The following is a 19,366-nucleotide window of genomic DNA, read 5'->3' on the forward strand; positions in this document are numbered from 1 at the left end:
TCAGAGGGGAACCTCTGAGTCTCTGCTGTCCCACCACCAGAAGAGGCCAGCACCCTAGGGTGCTTCTGAGAACTGCACCCACCTGCTTGATTGAGGCGCGTCAAGGATCGTGCTCTCATAAGTAATGATCCAGCACATCCCTTACCAGAGGGGTTCACACCAGAAAACCTATTTCTCTGTATCGTCCTGGATTCTGTACCAACATATCTTCTGCAGAGGTTTGGAGGAGAGAAGATATTTTTCATGCTGGTTTTCAATTCCCGGTAAAATGTTAGTGTTGAGGGAGTGGTCTAGTTGGCTCAGGTTCCCGCAGCTTTCCTGGCCCCTGGGTGGCATGATCAAAGTCCTTATATATCCATTAATGGTGACAGGCCTCAGCCCTCCACTGTGGTGTCTTTCCCCCAAATCCTCTTCCACACGACGAGTGAGTCACCTCTGAGTTAGGGCCAAGGGATGGGGTATTTCTGGATTTCCCATTAATGTCCAATTAGCTTTTTCCAGTTCCCCCTTTTGAAGGGGTTAGAACCCATGCAGGAGAAGGTAGAGTAGAGGGGATAAGCAATGGATGAAGAGCTTTCAAATGTCCCACTAAGACGTCAGAAAATTCCTGTACAAGGTTCTTGTCAGAGGTGAAAGCAGCCACTTCTTTATTTTCAAGGGTACGCTTTGCCTGTTGCCCTGCTGGATTTGGGTCTTACACAGAATTTGGCTCTTTTCTCCTTCCTATATCTTCCTTGAAGAAGTTAAGCCATGAGGCACCCACATGACCACATTTCCAAAGATAAGCTCCTCTACCCATGATTGCTTTTTTTTTAAAGATTTTGTTTATTTGGGCTCCTGGGTGGCTCGGTCAGTTGGGCGTCTGCCTTCGGCTCAGATCAAGATCCCGGGGTCCTGGGATTGAGTCCCTCGTAGGGAGCCTGCTTCCCCCTCTGCCTCTGCCCCTCCCCCTGTTTGTGCGTGCTCTCCCTCTGTCAAATAAATGAATAAAATTAAATTAAAAAAATATTTTTATTTATTTGAGAGAGATAGCACATGAGTGGGTGGGCGGGGCAGAGGGAGAAGCAGACTCCGCCCGAGCAGGAGCCCAATGTGGGGCTTGATCCCAGGACCCTGAGATCATGACCTGAGCCGAAGGCAGACGCTCAATGACTGAGCCACCCAGGTGCCCCAAAAAGTCATTCATTCTTAGTATTTAAATTCTTTTTAGGAAGCACTGAGACGCACAGAGAAGGAAGTCACCCTCAATCTTAGTCCCTGGAGATAGCCATTATTGGCATTTAGAGCATAGCCTCCCAGGCTTAAATGGTGTCCTACAGCCTCACCACCGATAGCTGCCTGTCAGGGCTCCCTCTGGAAGGGTGTGAGCCCACACAAGTTAGTCGATGTGGGGCTGCCCAAAACAGGAACAACTGAAAGGAGGCATCGCTGTGGGCGCCTGTCATAGGCAGCCTGGGACAGTACTAAAGGCTAAAGTATCTAAATTGTATTTCTAGCTTTTTATTCTAATATTATACACACAGAATTGTGCATATATCAACAATGTACTGCTCAATGAATTTTCAAATACATCCACATAACCAAGAAACAGAAACTCAGTAGCCTTCCTGAAGACCCCTCCTGCTCCCCTCCAGTGACTTGCCCCCCACCCCCAAGGAGCTTTGTCTTGACCTTCTACACCACAAATTAGTTGTGCCTGACTTTTTTTTAAGATTTAATTTATTTATTTGAGAGAGCATTAGTGGGGAGAGGAGCAGAGGGAGAAGCAGACTCCCTGACATGGGGCTCAATCCCAGGACCCTGGGATCATGACCTGAGCGGAAGGCAGACACTTAACCGACCGAACCAGCCAGGTGCCCCTGTGCCTGGCTTTTTTTTTTTTTTTTTAAGATTTTATTTTTAAGTAATCCGTACACTCAATGTGGGGCTCAAACTCACAACCCCGAGATCAAGAGTTGCATGCTCCACTGACTGAGCCAGCCAGGCGCCCCTTGCCTGATTTTTAACGTACTCCTTTGTCTCCAGATTCTTGCACTCACTCTTGTGGCTTGGAGCTATAGTTTGTTCAGCCTCATTGCTGTATAGTGTTCCTTTGCACGAATATACAAGTCATCTCTCCTGCCCTCTGTTGGGAGATGTTTGGGTTCTTTCCCAATTGGGGCTATTAAGAATAGTGCTACTGTGATCATTTTAGTACATGTTTTCTTGGTGGGCGCACATCCATGTTGCCGTTGGGGATCTAGTCGGGAGTGGAATTGCTAGGTCATGGGTATCCATGTCTCTAGCTACAGTAGATTCTGCCAAACAGTTTTCCAAAGTGGTTGTGCGCATTTGCCTCCCCTCCGCCGGTGCATGATTGTCCTGTTTGCCCCACATCGTCATCAGTCCTTCAGAATGGGGTTTTACTGATGATTGGAGAAGAGGTGAGTCATTGCCCCGTGTACCCACCCCCACCGGTGGGATCCAGGGAAGCCAACCCAACTCTCCATCTTGATGTTTCCTGATCCAGTTAGCCTCTCTTCATGTTCTGCCTGCCCCCTGCAGATGTAAACGAGTGTGGAGTAAAACCCCGGCCATGCCAACACCGATGTGTGAATACGCACGGGAGCTACAAGTGCTTTTGCCTCAGCGGCCACGTGCTCACGCCGGATGCCACATGTGCGAGTAAGTTCCAATGGCCAGGCTGCTTGCGCTCATCCTTTGAGACTAGATGTTTGCCATAGGAACAATTTTTTTTTTTAAATCATGGTAAAATAAATAGAACATGAAATTCACCATTTTCAACCGTACAACTCAGTGGCATTTAGTACAATTACAATGCTGTACAACTATCACTGCTGTCTAATTCTAGAACATCCTCATCACCCCAAAAGAAAACCCTGTGCCCATTACCAGTCACTCCCCATTCTTCCTCCCCAGCCACCCCCACCCACCCCCCACCTCACCCACTAATCTGCTTTCTATCTCTCTGGATTTGCCCATTCTGGATACCTGCTTTTTAAAGAAAGAGGCTAATTGGGGAAAAATAAATTCTATATCTCTATATATGCAGGGCGTATGGGGTTTCTTCATGAAAATAAGCATATTGTTTTAGGGAGGTGATAACATTTAAATTCCATCTTGGGACATCAGTTCTTCCCACCAGCTGCCTTTCTCACGCCCCTTGCCCCATGCTCAAAGATTAGTGACTCTTGTTGGAAATACATTCCGATTCACGTTCCTGAAAAAGAAAAGTCCTTCTGTGATAGAGAGAAACCCATGTCCCGTGGGAGGTAAGAGTATATCCAGTCATTTATCCAGAGGGAATCAGGTTTAATATTGCAGCTGAAAGGCAAACCCATCCTCCCTGCCTGTCTCCCTTCCTCCCCTCTTCCCCGCTCCCATCTCTCTTTCCTCTGTACCGTAGCCCCCACCAAACCTGGAAGCTTATGGCTTTTGCTAGCTTCCTAGGGTTACAGAGTTAGGACTCCCTAGCCCATCTGGGACTTTGCCACAGTCACACAGTCTTGGCTAGTGCATGATTTGCTGCTCCCCTGGCTTGTCCTTGTGTTTTCCATCCTTGGCAAAGGGCCCCAACACCACCAGTCACCTAGATCCTCTGTTGGCAAGAAGGCTTAAGAGATAAAGCAGACACTCGAAGTCTTTTTAAAAAATCCTTATTGTCATAAATTAAGAGACAAATATGTATATAATATATATGATATATATAACATAATATGTAGTTGAATGAATTCTTATAAGGCGAGCACCCGTGTAACCACTACCAAGGGGAACTTTACCAGAACCCCCCCTCCATACCCCATCACGGGAACCACTATCTAGGCTTTTGTAGTGATCACTTAACATTTTTAAAAAGATCTGTGCTAATGGATGTTTTGAAACATTCCATGAGAGCCCAGTCAATGCCAAAAAAGGTATGTTTTCCTAAATGCAAGGATAGGATTAGGTAAATATTGAAGACTAATTTTAAAAGAAGGCAACTAAAGAGAAAAGAGAATAAAGGAGAAATGTTATCATTGGTAGGTGTTTGTTATATTACCTGGATGTCTGTGTCTATTACCTTGATGTGTGTACCTTCTTTGTCTAGTTCTATACGTGGAAGGGTTGCTCGGGCCTCCCTGTTTAGAGCTCAAAGTGTGCAGGGAGTCCTGGATTTTATTTCACTTGGTTCCTGGCAGTTTCTTTCATCCCGCTGGGTGATCGGCATGTTATGGATGGCTCTGGATAAAGGGAGCGTATTCACTGCACTTCCCTGTTGGAGGCACCTGTGATCCATATATAGTAGACTTCTCCTAAGGAAATGCATTTTTGTGAGATAAGTTGTGTTTAGCAACAAGTGACAAAAAGCCACCTAAATTATCTCATTTACCAAAAAAGCTGGAGGCAGGCAGTTCCAGAACAGCTCAGCAAGGACTCACTCTTTGCCATTTTCAGGGTACTGATTTTATTCTCACGCTTGTGACCTCAGAGTCACAAGATGGCTGCCCCAGCTGCAGACATCACACATACATTTAAGGGAGGCCTTACAAAGGGGAGAGGAGTAATGCCAGTGAATGAATGACTCTTTCACGCTTGTCCCTTTCATCATGCAGCAGCATCTTTTCCAGAAGACTCGCTCCCTCCATCAGACTTATCTTTATATCTCTTTGACCACAGCTGGGTCCTATGGCCACCCATTGTTGCTGCAAGGGAAGCTGGGATGAAGACAAGTCACTGACTTTAAAGCCTCAATGATGGGAGTGGCGAGAGGAAAAGGGGTCCAGGATGGCTTTGGGGTAGCCAGTCAGTCGTATTTGCCACGTTTTAATACAGGCATGGAAATGACCAGGTCTCACGACTTGAGTGGCTCTCATTGAAGCTAGGTATGTATGGAGAGATCTGTAGAATGGATTTTGTCCCCCTGATGACTCGGATTGATCATCTCCATCAGAGGTTACATTTCCTCCTAGAGAGGCCAGCCGGGTGACATAAAGGCGTGATGAGAAAATGTACAAGAGGCGAGAAGGATGCAGCCTTTGGTAACTGAGGGGTGCCTGCCCGACCTAAAGACAGGCAAATTTAACACACTGGCCCACAGAAGAGACCGTGGCGCCACCAAGACACCACCCTTGCCCAGATTCCATTTGGGTCTCAGACAGTGATGCTCATCCTGTAATACATCCCATATATGACACCAAATGTCCTAGAACGCAGAGATCCTTTCTCAGTGAGGGCTTTTTACTGGCTCAGGAGGAGAAGGCTAACACTTGCATACGTTTTCAGACTCCAGGACGTGTGCCGTGATGAGCTGCCAGTACGCCTGCGAAGACACGGAGGAGGGGCCGCGCTGTCTGTGTCCGTCCTCGGGCTTGCGCCTGGCCCCCAATGGAAGAGTCTGTATAGGTAGGGCAGCCCGGCTCGCCTCCACTCCTCCTCCTTCCCCCTCTACTGAATTCCTTTTCTGTCATTCCACACAATCTGCTTGTTGACTAGACTGAAAGCTCCTGAAAGTAGAGATTTCTGCCCATTTCTGAGCCGATTGGCCACATACTCTAGACACACTTTGGGATGCTAGAAAGAACACTTCTCTGTTACTTTGGGATTGTCTAATGCCCTAGTGGAAAAAGGATAAAGGTAATTTTATTTTAGTATATTTACCCTGCATGTTTCACTTCAATTACCATAGAAACCTGCTACTTACTGTCATTCAGTGAATGAAATCCCAAGGGCCATTGGGCTCCGTTTTGGGTTCCAGCTAATATTTTCCTACAAAATGTATTTACGTATTTTTCGTTTTTAGATCTAAGACTATTGAGAATAGTATATCCTTTCTACGTTGTTTAAGTTAGCAAGTAACCAGCTTCCCATTGTCTTTAAAGGTTGCTCTGAAGTATTCCAAAATCATTTCTGCTTGGAGATGGTGAGCAAATTAAATCCATGATATTAAAGGAGGAGATAGAGCCCTCCTTTATAGCTTTGAATTTAATCAAATCAATGGATTAGAACTTTGTCTCTTGCTCTCCCCCGTCTTATTTTGTTTCTTAGTTTTGGGCCCCACAGAAGCTGACCCTGAGTAAGTAGTTGATTTGGGAGGTGATCCCAGGGAACTCTGGTTGAAGAGGAGGTGGGGGAAGGCCCCAGCGCAGGCTGAGTTCAAGGAGCAGGTTAAGCATCTGTGCCCCTCTAGGAGACAGGGGAAGCTGCTTCCAAGTTTTCCTCCTGGGTCAAGGGCGCTGGGGATTTATGCACCAACTCCTGTTCTTTACTGACTGGGGGAGGGGCGCTGCTCTGGAACATTGACTCCCCGGCACACCCAGACCAGCCCGGATGAGGGTCACAGGTGCAGCCTTAGGCAGGTACGGACACACTGAGTGCCAAGGGCGATGGGTGGGGCACCCCACGAGGCGCCCTCAGTGACTGATGCAACACTTTCGGCCTTAGTTCCCTGGTGGATCTGAATTATGTTCAGTAACCAAACTGTATATACTCATCCTTCTGTACTTATATGCAAGTGAGCACATAGCATTAATAAGGGATATCAAGCCAAATCAGAATGTTCAACGAGTTGTTAATCTTTTTTATTTAAATAAGCAAATATCTGTACAATTTAATATTCTTACTCATTTACTGAAGTAGAACCATTCTCAGTGCTGGACGTTTATTTATCCCAAATGTGCATACCTTGATAAGCTGCATTTAGAAAGTTCAGCCAAATAGGTCCTAAATCAGTTAAATACTTTTTAAAAAATCCCTGTACAATTAAAATTTTGGCCCTGCTCTTTGAGAGTAATCAGATTTAATTAGATTCACAGGGTTTAGCATTCCTCGGTGAAATAAGATTTATATGACAAGGCTCATTCTTGACCCAACTGAAGTCAATTTTTACCCAGCTCTGATTTGAAAGGTGTCATTTTTATTGAAGGGAAAGATGATCTACACAAAAGTGGTCCCTGAAAAATTATTTTCACGTATTTAGTATTTTAAGAATGCAAAGAGAACAATAAGCCAGCACCAACTTGCATGTTTAACCACAGGTCCAAATTAACAACATAAAACATGTATTCGATTTATCATTTTAAAGTAAAAGCAGAGCCTGAGTCTGGATATTTGGGTCAGCATAGCTGCCAGCCCCTCAGTAACCTGACTCTCAAGGAAAGCAGGGAAGCCTCTCGTCTGCTCAAGTTGCATCACAACATCATTACACTTGACCCACAATTTATGTTTAAGTGCGGTTGTAGGAAACCACGTCTCTAGTATTTGGGTCAGTATCGTGGGAGCCTTGGGGGAGCTGACCGATGAAATAATTCTTCCGTAGAAGACAACATCGAAGGTGTGTATCCGGTTTGTTTAATGTGTAGTTACCTGACTCAGTTTTCAAAAGTTGTATACGCCATACAATACACATAGCCAGAGAAATATTAATTCCATCAACACGCATGTCATGTCTCTGTGCCAAGTGCCAGACATCCGCTCCCTGCCCCAGGAGAGATGGGGATGTGAGTAGTGACAAGACAGTGAGTTGATGTCTCGAAAACAATATGTACAACGTGACAGAAACACGTAAAGGAGGAGCTGTGAGTGTGCTGAGGGCATCTAGAACACTTCCCGGGGGGCGTGATGTGGGCAGCAGAATAATCAGAGTTTTCCACCAGAGAAACTGTGTATGTGTGCGTGCGCATGTGCGTGTGTGTGTGTTTTCGAGGGAGAGCGCTTTTCTTGCTATCACTGACACCTTTTGGTTCTACCTCCTAGACATCGACGAATGTGCCTCCGGTAAAGCTGTCTGCCCTTATAATCGAAGATGTGTGAACACATTCGGCAGCTACTACTGCAAATGTCACGTTGGTTTCGAACTGAAATATGTCAGGGGCCGATATGACTGCGTAGGTAAGAGTGCATGGCACATTTTCCTTTTGCCCTCTCCCTGCCAAACCTGTAGGCTTTGTCTACAGGTATTTGGATGTCAATTCAGTCTAGTAGTTGAACAATCTACTGTACTGACCACTTGGACAATACAGAAGAAGTCACTTTTTTTGTTTGTTTGTTTCTGGCTTTTAGGGAACTCTGGTGAGATGAATTAGGTGAAGCCAGGTCAGTAAAAGTTTAAAGTAAGGGGCTGTCGGGGATATAGTTTTGCTTTGTGGAAATACCTCAAATATCTTGAGATGATTTTTGTGGATTTGTTGAAAATTCGGTTGGTTTTCTTTTTAATGTTTGATTCCCTGGATACATATCTAAAAATGGGAACAATAAAGCACAAAAGGAAGAATAAAAAGGTCTGTTTGATCTTGATCTCACTGATCTGTTCATAACAGCATCCTTCAGGGGAGGCTTTAGAAAAATGTGTGAGGGAGATGAAGGTGCATGCTCTTTCCTCGTTCGGCCCTGTCATGGTTCAAGGTCCAAATCCCCTAAAATATGCCCTTTCCAGGTCACCGAAGCTACTCTGATAAGATTCTGTGTCTCAGTGTGAAATAAAATATTTTGGCCTTCAGTGAAGGGATTCCAAGCCTGAATGAGCAAGTGAAGGGGGGGTGTTTGGGAGCCCTGGGACGCATTCACATTGCCCTTGATGTAACGCAGGACAGGGCCTGCCCTACCGTGAAGGGAGATGCAGACTCCCTGTAGATGCCTCTTCATGTAACGTGGAGCAAATGTGTGTACGATGGGGAACGCTAATGGGTTGGGGGGGAAGTAGGATTTCTTTCAACCCTCCATCCAGAGCATCCCAGGACATGTCCTGCGAAACCATGTTGTGGCAACAGTTGGTTCCAGGGTTTTGAACCATCTCGTGAAGCCTCCACAGCTCTTCACTCAGATCTTTCTAAACACAAAGGCTGGCCTACACGGGCTCATAAAATCCATGTTTCTCGTGGGCTCGGCCCCCAGGCCCTGCTACAGACCCATCGGGAGAAGAAGCCTGTTCGCTGATACCTAGGAGGTTCCACTGGACAGGGCGGGAATGCACATGGAGAGCTTCCAAGAGAAACACATCTTGTGATTCTAAGTGATTAAGATTAGCATCTGAGCTCCTTTGGTGGCTAAATTAAAAACAATGGACTATTTTGTGTGCATATGTCTCCCAAAGCGTGGAGAGCAGGTGAGATGGAGAAGAGCTTCTGGCTAATGAACTTCTCACTAGGGTAGGATTCGGCAAACTTTCCTGGTCTCCATCCAGCAGACGAGCTCAGACCAGCCTGACCCTGCTCCTGGCAGCCGTTGAACAAAATGCTGATGAATTCAGATGATGTCAACGGTTCATAGCCCACCTTATCCTTTTTTTTTTTTTTTTAAAGATTTTTATTTATTTCAGAGAGAAAGAGCACAAGCTGGGGAGACAGGCAGAGGGAGAGGGAGAAGCAGGGTCCCCACCGAACAGGGAACCAGATGTCGGGCTCGATCCCAGGACCCCGAGATCATGACCCAAGCCGAAGGCAGATGCTTAACTGACTGAGCCACCCAGGCGCCCCCTTATCTTTTGTTGGTTAGGAGTCCCAAGCCCTTCCACGTGTAGAATTTATTTTCTGGTACTGTTATTTAGTTCTGAATTAGACGGATGAAAAAGTTAAGAAAAAACCCTGAACGTCTTACAGATTTCGGTAGTGTTGATGAATAGTCGAGATGCCATGGGGGCGGCGGGCTGCAGGGAGCCCCCCGCTCCCCGTGTGCTGGTGTCAGGCAAAGGCCGGGCTCTGGGCCAAGGCGTCGGGCGTTTTGAACACCTCTCCCTTCTCAGGCCCCACTCGGTTTGTTTGGCAGTGTTGAGTGGTCGGCCCTGGAGTTGCCCAAGTGGTAGTCTTATAGTAAGGGATAGTCTTTTAGCAAGCCCTGCTGCCACAAAGTTGTTCACGGGAATGTTCACATTTTTAGATATAAATGAATGTGCCGTGAATACCCATACGTGCAGCCTCCACGCCAATTGCCTCAATACCCAAGGATCCTTCAAGTGTAAATGCAAGCAGGGATATAAAGGCAATGGACTTCAGTGTTCTGGTAAGTAGCATTTGCTCATGGCGTCTTAGCTATTCTCACTAAAGCGTTCTCTCCATATCTCCTTCCTTCCTCCCTTCATCTCTCTCCCTGTGTCTGTCTATCTCTGTCTGCATACATGTGTGATAGTGTGTGCATGCAGTATTCGAGAATTTTCACTCTGCCTCAGTCTTGTCTTTTCTGCTAATCGGACTACATCTTCATTACTCACCGAACTTGTGGGCACTAAGCTTAAAGACCAGCAAAGATTCTGGATATTTCTCTGGTCACAACTTACTTTCAAATACTGAAAATAAGCTTTAAGGACAAATGGTGCTCTGCAGATGTTATCTGTCAGGATGGGGTAGGTTATGGTGGCAGTAACAAGCAATCCTAAAGCATCAGTGCCTTAGAACACAAACTTTTTAACCAAACTTCCTCCAGAATACACAACCAAAAGAAAGTATGATGAAGCTAACATCACTTTATCTGTCATCCTCAAACCTACATTCACACTTTTTAATTTTATTTTTAATTTTTTTAATTTTTTAATTTTTTATTTTTTTAAAGATTTTATTTATTTATTCATGAGAGACAGACAAAGAGAGAGAGAGAGAGAGAGGCAGAGGGAGAAGCAGGCTCCCAAGGAGCAGGGAGCCCGATGTGGGACTCGATCCCAGGACCCTGGGATCATGACCTGAGCCGAAGGCAGACGCTTAACCATCTGAGCCACCCAGGCGCCCTCACATTTTTTTTAAAGATTTTATTTATTTACTTGAGAGAGCACGAGCAGGGGGAGGGGCAGAGGCAGAGGGAGAAGCCGGCTTCCTGCTGAGCGAGGAGCCCGACGCGGGGCTCCATCCCAGGACCCCAGGATCATGACCCGAGCAGGTTTATCTGGCTGCTCTTGTCCCTTTTATTTTTTTTTAAATATTTTATTTATTTGACAGAGAGAGACACAGCGAGAGAGGGAACCCAAGCAGGGGGAGTGGGAGAGGGAGAAGCACGCTTCCTGTTGAGCAGGGAGCCCGATGTGGGGCTCGATCCCAGGACCCCGGGATCATGACCTGAGCTGAAGGCAGACGCTTAACAACTGAGCCACCCAGGTGCCCCTAGATTTGTTTTTTTCTTTTTAAGATTTTTTTTATTTGACATTTTAATATTTTATTTATTTTTAAGATTTTCTTTATAGCAAGAGCAGGAACACAAGCAGGGGGAGTGGGAGAGGGAGAAGCAGGCTTCCCGCGGAGCAGGGAGCCCGATGCGGGGCTCGATCCCAGGACCCTGGGATCATGACCTGAGCCGAAGGCAGATGCTTAACGACTGAGCCACCCCGGTGCCCCTGCTCTTGTCCCTTTTAGCACTGACTCATCGTGTGCCTGGATTTGTTCACTGACCCGACTCCACTCTCCTGTGGACCCCTTAGCAGAGTCCCCACGTCTTCCAACATGTATGACTGCAGGTTGTGCCTTGACCTGTCATGTGCCCTTGGGCAGCCAGTGCTCCTGACGACACAGCAGAGCAAAAACAGAGTGTCCGCTCCGTGACAGACATTGAGCAGCGGAGGCGTAAAGGTTCACAGTACCCTGTGGGCTGTGGTTGAACGCCACTGGACAAGAGTGTGTAAAGAAGGAAGAGGAGTCAGGAAATCACATTCTCTGAGGAATGCCAGAAGAACTGGGCAGCATTTCGTCTGGAAGAAACAGTGTGGAAAAGTATAAATGGTGCCTATAGATCTTTGAAGGACTGTGAAATAAAAGTGACTTCCCAGGGGCCCCTGGGCATCCTTCAACCAGTGGGCACTAGGGGTCTGGATAAATACCCCAGATGGTCGCAGGATGGGACAGTTCTGAGCTGTGTTCTACATTGGCCCCCAGATGTCCCCAGCAGGACTGAGCCCCTTACCGACGGTGATTTCCTGCCCATTGAGGCACCATCTTTAGCTTTTCCCCCCCTCCCTGTCTTGCTCTCCTCCTTCCCCCACACCTGCCTCCTGGGATCACCTCCCAAATAAACCCCCTGCACCCAAGCCCTTGTTTCAGGTTCTCCTTGGGGGAACGCTCATTAAGACAAGTACCTCTCAAGTGCATTGCGAGATTCGAATTGAGGTAATATAGGTAGAGACCTTAGTTCACCTGAGCGCGTAGTAGATGCTCAATAAAGTTAGTTATGGTTATTGATATTCGTGCCATTTCAAAGAGCTGTGTGCTAAGGGCCAGCTACTCTGTAATCTGAAATTCTGTGAAGGTAGATGCACACATGCTGTGCATACAAAAGCCTCAGGAAAACACTTGTCTCAGAAAGCGAGCAACTCACCTCTGCATACCCACCCCTGGCCCCAAGCCTAAGAATCAAAGCAAGAAGTGCCCAGAATAAACCTGGAGTCATCTTCCTTCCTGATCATTGAACCCCCTTGAAACCACAATGTGTTGTTTTTTTTAAGATTTTATTTTATTTATTTATTTATTTATTTATTTATTTTAGAGAGTGTGTGAGCTGGCTGAGGGACAGAGGGAGAGGGAGAGAGAGAGAGAGAGAATCTCAAGCAGACTCCCCTGCTGAGCATGGAGCCCAACGTGGGGCTCAGTCTCCTGACGCTGAGCTCATGACCTGAGCCAAAATCAGGAGTCAGATGCTTAACTGAGCCACCCAGGCGCCCCCACAATGTGTTCTTCGTGTCCAAACGAAGGCAACGTCCCTAAGCATGCAGCACGATAGCTCTTTGCAGCCCACGTTTTCTGTATTGTCCCGCAGCATTTTGAAATTATAAATCCCACATCAACACAAACATTTCTTATGTCAAGAAGACTTCTGTTTTTCTTTGACCCTCCAGCTTTAGGCATATTCTTGGGTAAAACAAATTTTTCTTTATTCTTTGAGACCTCAAATTCCTCACAATGTTCTGTTTGATACCTTGAAACCATTCGTTTTGTTACTGCCCATTCTGCAGCTGAATTTTTTTTTTTTCATCTCTCACCAGAGTGTTTATTTAAGAGAAAACTGTGTTTGGGTCGTTCACTGTATATTTGTCCAGCCCTTTCCATTCTGCTTTGATTCTTTGTAAAATAGATAGCCATGTCTCTGTTGAAAATTGATCTTAACAGGCTCTTTTTTTTTTTTTTAAAGATTTTATTTATTTATTAGAGAGAGAGAGAGAGCGAGAGCAGGAACACAAGCGGGGGAGTGGGAGAGGGAGAAGCAGGCCTCCCGTGGAGCAGGGAGCCCAATGCGAGGCTCGATCCCAGGACCCTGGGATCATGACCTGAGCCGAAGGCAGACGCTTAACGACTGAGCCACCCAGGCGCCCCCCGATCTTAACAGGCTCTTAACCACACTGCTTAAAGGACGGCCCCAGGGCGCCTGGGTGGCTCAGTTGGTTAAGCGACTGCCTTCGGCTCAGGTCATGATCCTGGAGTCCCTGGATCGAGTCCCGCATCCGGGTCCCTGCTCGGCAGGGAGCCTGCTTCTGCCTCTGACCCTCCCCCCTATCATGTGCTCTCTCTCTCTCATTCTCTCTGTCTCAAATAAATAAAAATAAATAAATAAATAAATAAAGGACGGCCCCAAATTCACTCTTATGTGCACGGGAAAGTCATGCAAACAAAATTGAGAATCCTATCCAATTAGCATGCAGCATTATAAAATGTTACATTGTAAAATACATTTGTATGCACATGAATTACTGTTACATAATATACAGCACTGATATAGCAACTTTTATTATGAGTTCATTGTTTTTGCAAAAGTCCAGACTCTATGTTGCAATACAGAAAAGGAGTTAGGGGGCTCCTGGATGGCTCAGTCGGTTAAGCGTCTGATTCTTGATTTCATGATCTCAGGGTCGTGAGATCGCGCCTGGTATCAGCCTCCATGGAGCCTGCTTCAGATTCTCTCTCTCCCTCTCTTCCTCCCCCGTCCCCAAGGAAAAAAAAAAGAGGAGTTAGTGGATTATCCTTATGCTCATACGTACCCAGAGGAAGGAGTACCCTAAATGTAGACATGTATGGTTTTTTCCTGGTCGAACATATGTGAGTATTGGTAATACACTGTTAGATAATTTGGTCTTAATTTGACAGTAGCTCTACTCATTGTAAGCAAATCAAAACTTCAATATCACCCAACTTGGGCAGTAAGTCAATTTAGGAATGGAAACGATGTCATTTTGTTACCAGGAGCATGGCTTCTGGAATCACGTTACCTTGGCTTGACTATTGGCTCCCTGGCCTACTACCTGTGGGCTGTCAACAAACTCGATTTAAACTCTAGTGCTTCAGTTTCCACATCTGCAAAATAAAGATAATGGTATCTGGCCCTTAATATTCTTTTGATGATGACATGAAATAATCCCAACAAAATAAATAAATGTCCATATAAAGGGTTTAGTTCCAGCCGAGATTATGTTAAATGCTCGATGATCGTGCACTAGTCCTAGGACGGGTAGTGGCAAAGGCTTCTTTACCAGAATTCAACAGTTGTTCCCCTTAAAAGCAGTTTCCTTGGTCATTAGAAATGTGCTTCTGATTTAATTCCATTTATAGACCACATATTCAAGATCACAGGCGTTGCTACAATGGGCCATTCCAACTTGCTTCTTTCGATCACAGTATACACATTAGAAGTTCGGAGGTATGGCCTGGAAAAAATATCTTTTTAACTCAGTAAAAGATTTTAAACATTCTGGTGGTGAATTTTAAAAAATAATAGCAAACAGGAGCACCTGGGTGGCTCAGTTGGTTAAACATCTGACTCTTGGTTTCGGTTCAGGTCATGAACTCAGGGTTGTGGGATCGAGTCCCTCATTGGGTTCTGTGCTCAGCACGGGGTCTGCCTCAGATTCTCTCTCCCTCTCCCTCTCTCTCTCTCAAATAAATAAATAAATAAATAAAATATTTTTTAAAATAAACAATAAATAAAATACTTTTAAAAATAATAAATAATAAATAAATAAATACATGCATGCAAATAGGCCAAATATATGTCAGGCACTAATCTTTTGACATGTATTTGCTCATTTAAACCTCATAAAAACCCTATTCTTATCCCAGCTTTACAAATGGGCAAACTGAGGCAGAGGAGTTAAGTATTAGTTTGAGGACAAATGCCCAGAGAAGGCAGGAGCTAGGAGTCAAACCAAGGGAACTGGGCTCTGGGGCTGTGTGCTCAAACACAGGCTAGGTGTGTCCATGACCGGTGGCTATTCCTTGGAGATGGAGACCTCTTGTGGGCCCTTTCGCAACAAACAGCCGTGGCTCAGCCTTTCTGCCATCCTAGCCCCGCCCTGTTTCCTGGGTCCCATGGTACAGTACCTTCCTCACCCATGATTAAGCCTCTCCTCCCAGCACTGTGTGCAAAGTTCAGACGAGAGGAACGTTTCTCCTGCCAGGCTATTAGAGATCATCTGATGAACCAAGCCCAGGTGAATGAAATGTCAGAGTCCTGTTCCTCTTGGGAAAGGGGTTCTCACATCATAGTGATCTTCTCTAAAGCTAAGATTTTCAGGTAGATAGAAGTTTTTGACAAAGTGGATATTTGGAGAGCTCTCAAATCTCTCCCAAGAGAAACTGTCAACTTCATTTACAGAAGACTGGCCTGTGATTCTGAAAACTCTGGAATTCCCTGTTTTTAGGTCAGCGATCCCCAAATGTGCCAATGACCCTCCTACTGTAACTACTCCCACGTGTTTATATTCTCACAAAGATGATGCATTAATCAAGAAATGTCTAAGAGGAACAATCACCAGTTAAGTTTCAAACAGCAATTTCTAATTTTAGTGTATGTGCTGCCCGAAGCGAGCACTGAAACGGCAATATCTAGATAAAGCCACATCTATCCATTCATAGTCATGCACACGCCTAGCTTTTATCCCTTGCCCCAGCTCTTTTTACATACTAAAGCAGTGAAATTGTTGACACCACAAAGGTTGTGATGGTTTGATTTTTTTTTTTTTTCCAATTGGAAGAAATCGAAACTTCAAAGCAGAAACTGAAAGCAGATGTTTAGGTTTGCCTGATGTGGGTTGAAACCCTCTTCCCATTATTTAGTAAAGGTCCTTAGTTTTAGGTTACTGATTGCATGAAGGAAATTTCCAGAGAATGGGTGTTTCCTGTTAATTTTTCATGTGAGGTCTTGGGAAAAGACTCAGGGAACCGTTGACAAAATTACACAGTGGGACCTCCAGAGGAAGGTCCATATGATCAGCACCTTGGGCCATTCCAATCAAAATTTAACAAATCAAAACTTAACATGCAGCCTCTTGCAAAGAAGCTAAAACAGGCCATCGGAAGGTCAGGAAAATGAGTAATGATGCATTACTTGTATTACTAGTAGTTGGTTTCCAACCAATAACTACGGACTGTCACACTGACAAACAGCTAGAACATTTTGTTGAAAAAGGAAATGCAGCTCTTGCCATAACAGCTTTAGATTGATTTCAAAGTAAAAGCAATGTGTTAATTAAGACCATATATATTTTCAAAGCATTGTTCCTTCTTCTTTTGATTATCCCAAATATTGGAGACTTCTCGTTTATTTTTCTTTTTCTTTTTTTTTTTTTTTTAAAGATTTTATTTATTTATTCATGAGAGACAGAGAGAGAGAGACAGAGGCAGAGGGAGAAGCAGGCTCCCCGCGGAGCAGGGATCCCGATGCGGGACTCGATCCAGGGACTCCGGGATCATGACCTGAGCCGAAGGCAGTCGCTTAACCAACTGAGCCACCCAGGCGCCCTTCTCGTTTATTTTTCTACCACTTTGGTACAGATTGAATCAGGCAAATGATGGAGAAGGAACTGAGTGGGAGAAGAGATTAGAAAATTGCCAAGAAAAATATTCTAATAAAATCCCAATCCAGTTTATTTTTCTAGCATTGTTTATAGGCACTGAACTTAATGTCTACTCCCTTATTTCATTTTCCTATAAACTATGTCCAAGTAGTAGAATTGAGTGAATTGGTTCAGGTGTTATTAGACCCTTTCTTGCCTAGTCTTAGACTGGCACATGCCTAGATATTTTATAAAAAGACAATATATCTGATTTTAAAGATCAGTGTTTTTAATTCCTTAAAAATTACCTTTTTTGGGCACCTGGGTGGCTCAGTTGGTTAAGCATCTGCCTTCAGCTCAGGTCATGATCCCAGGGTTCTGGGATCGAGCCCCACACGGGGCTCCTTGCTCGGCGGGTAGCCTGCTTCTTCCTCTGCCTGCCACTCCCCCTGCTTGTGCTCTCTCCCTTTGTCAAATAAAATCTTTTAAAAAAATACAATAAAAATTACTTTTTTTTATATCAGTTGGATATTCTTAATTATCATGAGTAGATCCCTGGAAAAAGGGCATGTATCTTTGGACTCTAGATCTCAAGGAATTTGAACCAGTCTGTAGAAAAGTAACCCTTAACCCTAAAGCAGGAATAAACCTGCCATGGAAATAGGACTGGAAAAGGAGTCATTCATCTTCTTGACCCTCAAATTCTAACTTTGCCCCTGGTAGCTGAGTGACTTTAGGCAAGTGACTCAACATTACCCAGTTGTCTCATCTACAAAACACAGGTGTTGGGCTAAATGACCATTCTTCTACCTCTTGCGTTCTTCCACACAAACATATTCTGCCCCCACCCCAGGGACATTGGTCCATGGGGGGTAAGAGGAATCAACCCGGAAGTGTATTATTTTATTATATATATATATTTTTTTTTTATTAGAAGATTTTATTTATTTGAGAGAGAGTGAGAGAACACGAGCAGTGGGGAGGGGCCAAGGGAGAGGGAGAAGCAGACTGCCCGCTGAGCAGAGGGCCCGACACAGGGCTCAATCCGAGGACCCCCTGGTTCATGACCTGAGCCGAAGGCAGATGCTTAACCGACTGAGCCACCCAGGCGCCCTATTTTATATTTTTTAGAAGTGCATTTCTAAAAGCAATTTAATTTAGTGGTGAGCAATAAAAAATGAGTATAAGATAGTAAATACAGAAGCCTCTCTAAATATTCAATAAGTAAAATAATTTAGTTTTAGATAGTAGTTGATTGAGGTGAAGACATTCAAAAGGGAGAGAGAACAGGGAAGAAAAATTGTATACATTGAACCATAAATCACCATTTTTGTAGGTTATAAGTGACCCATTATTGGCAATTTATATGGTTCAACCTATTGCTATGGTTGTAATCTTAGAACGTCAAATTTGGACAAATCAGTAGGTTGCCCGGACAACACCAGCTTTGAAGAACACCGGTATGAATGCAGAAAGAGTAGAGGACCCTGGAAAATCCATCACTGTGGGGTCTGTAGCCCACCTTGGGAGGAGCAGCTATTTATTTCATTGTAGTAATTTCTGACGCAAGACAGAAGTGTGTCCTCTAATGAAAGGTAGCTAAGATACTACCATAATATTGGAACTGCTTTAAATGGATGCAAATACAGTTCTTCCTAAAATATCAAGTGGTAGTGGGGAGTTTGGCTGGCTCAGTTGGTAAAACATGTGGCTCTTGATCTTAGGGTTGTGAGTTCAAGCCCCATGTTGGGCGTGGAGCCTACTTCAAAAACAATTAAAATATCGGGTGGTAGAGCCTCGAGTGGGTTGATTCTGGAAGCATTTGTTACTGCACTTTAAATGCTCCATTTTTCATGAGTGACCTAATTAATGGCCAATGTGAAACGTCCCACCTTTATTGTTTATTTTAGTTATCCCTGAAAATTCTGTGAAGGAAGTCCTCAGAGCACGTGGTGTCATCAAAGACAGAATCAAGAAGTTATTGGCTCACAAAAACAGCATGAAAAAGAAGGTAAAAATTAAAAATGTCATCACAGAACCTTCTGGAACTCCTGCCCCTAAGGTTAACTTGCGGCCCCTCAACTCTGAAGAGACTGTTTCCAGAGCTAGGAACTCTAATGGAGGAAAGAAACAGAATGAAGAGAGAAAGAAAGAGGGGCTTGAGGAAGAGAAAAAAAATGAGAAAGCCCTGAAAAACCACGTGGAGTGGGAGCAAAGCCTTCGAGGAGATGTGTTCTGTGAGTAAAACTTTTGTTAGTTTACACATTTTATGAAAAATGAATTGTGACTTCTCCTGGCAAGTGAAAGAAGACAGCTTCGTGCCTGAAGCAAAATTAGGTTCGGTGCTGATCCTTAAGAAGCAGGGTTGTCTGTAAGGTGTGGAAATCAACATCTGCAGATCCCAAATCAAATTTGCTGCTGTAGGAAACAAGGAGGATAAGAACTTTCCCCTTCCCCCCCGGGGGGGCTGTTCCTATTTGATGCAGACCCTCTTTCTGCTCCCCACCAAGCACACTTGCTTGCCCTACAAGCATAGTTGTCTGGCTGCCTGGCTGTCCACGCAGCGCACCCCCAAACCAGAGAGCCCCCGGATCCAGGTGGATCTGCCAACCGCTGCGTATTTACTTCCTAAAGGCACTTTTGACAGGCCCACTCATT

The 19,366-nt window shown here is 44.9% G+C and overlaps 1 protein-coding gene across 2 annotated transcripts in view; it reads left to right on the forward strand.

Moving 5' to 3' along the window:
- EGFL6 (EGF like domain multiple 6) overlaps window positions 1-19,366 on the forward strand; it is a 59,575-nt gene that overhangs the window by 26,539 nt on the left and 13,670 nt on the right. For both annotated transcript variants that reach the window (XM_054507204.2, XM_045874684.3), the window contains exons 4-8: window positions 2,545-2,664; window positions 5,263-5,382; window positions 7,732-7,866; window positions 9,850-9,972; window positions 18,619-18,945. In XM_054507204.2, the coding sequence (XP_054363179.1) occupies window positions 2,545-2,664; window positions 5,263-5,382; window positions 7,732-7,866; window positions 9,850-9,972; window positions 18,619-18,945 (825 nt within the window). The remainder of the gene's footprint in view (window positions 1-2,544; window positions 2,665-5,262; window positions 5,383-7,731; window positions 7,867-9,849; window positions 9,973-18,618; window positions 18,946-19,366) is intronic.

This window comes from Mirounga angustirostris, unplaced genomic scaffold (genome assembly GCF_029215605.1).
Source record: "Mirounga angustirostris isolate CCGP_5_RB_7025 unplaced genomic scaffold, mMirAng1.0.hap1 SCAF_11, whole genome shotgun sequence".
NCBI lineage: Eukaryota > Metazoa > Chordata > Mammalia > Carnivora > Phocidae > Mirounga > Mirounga angustirostris.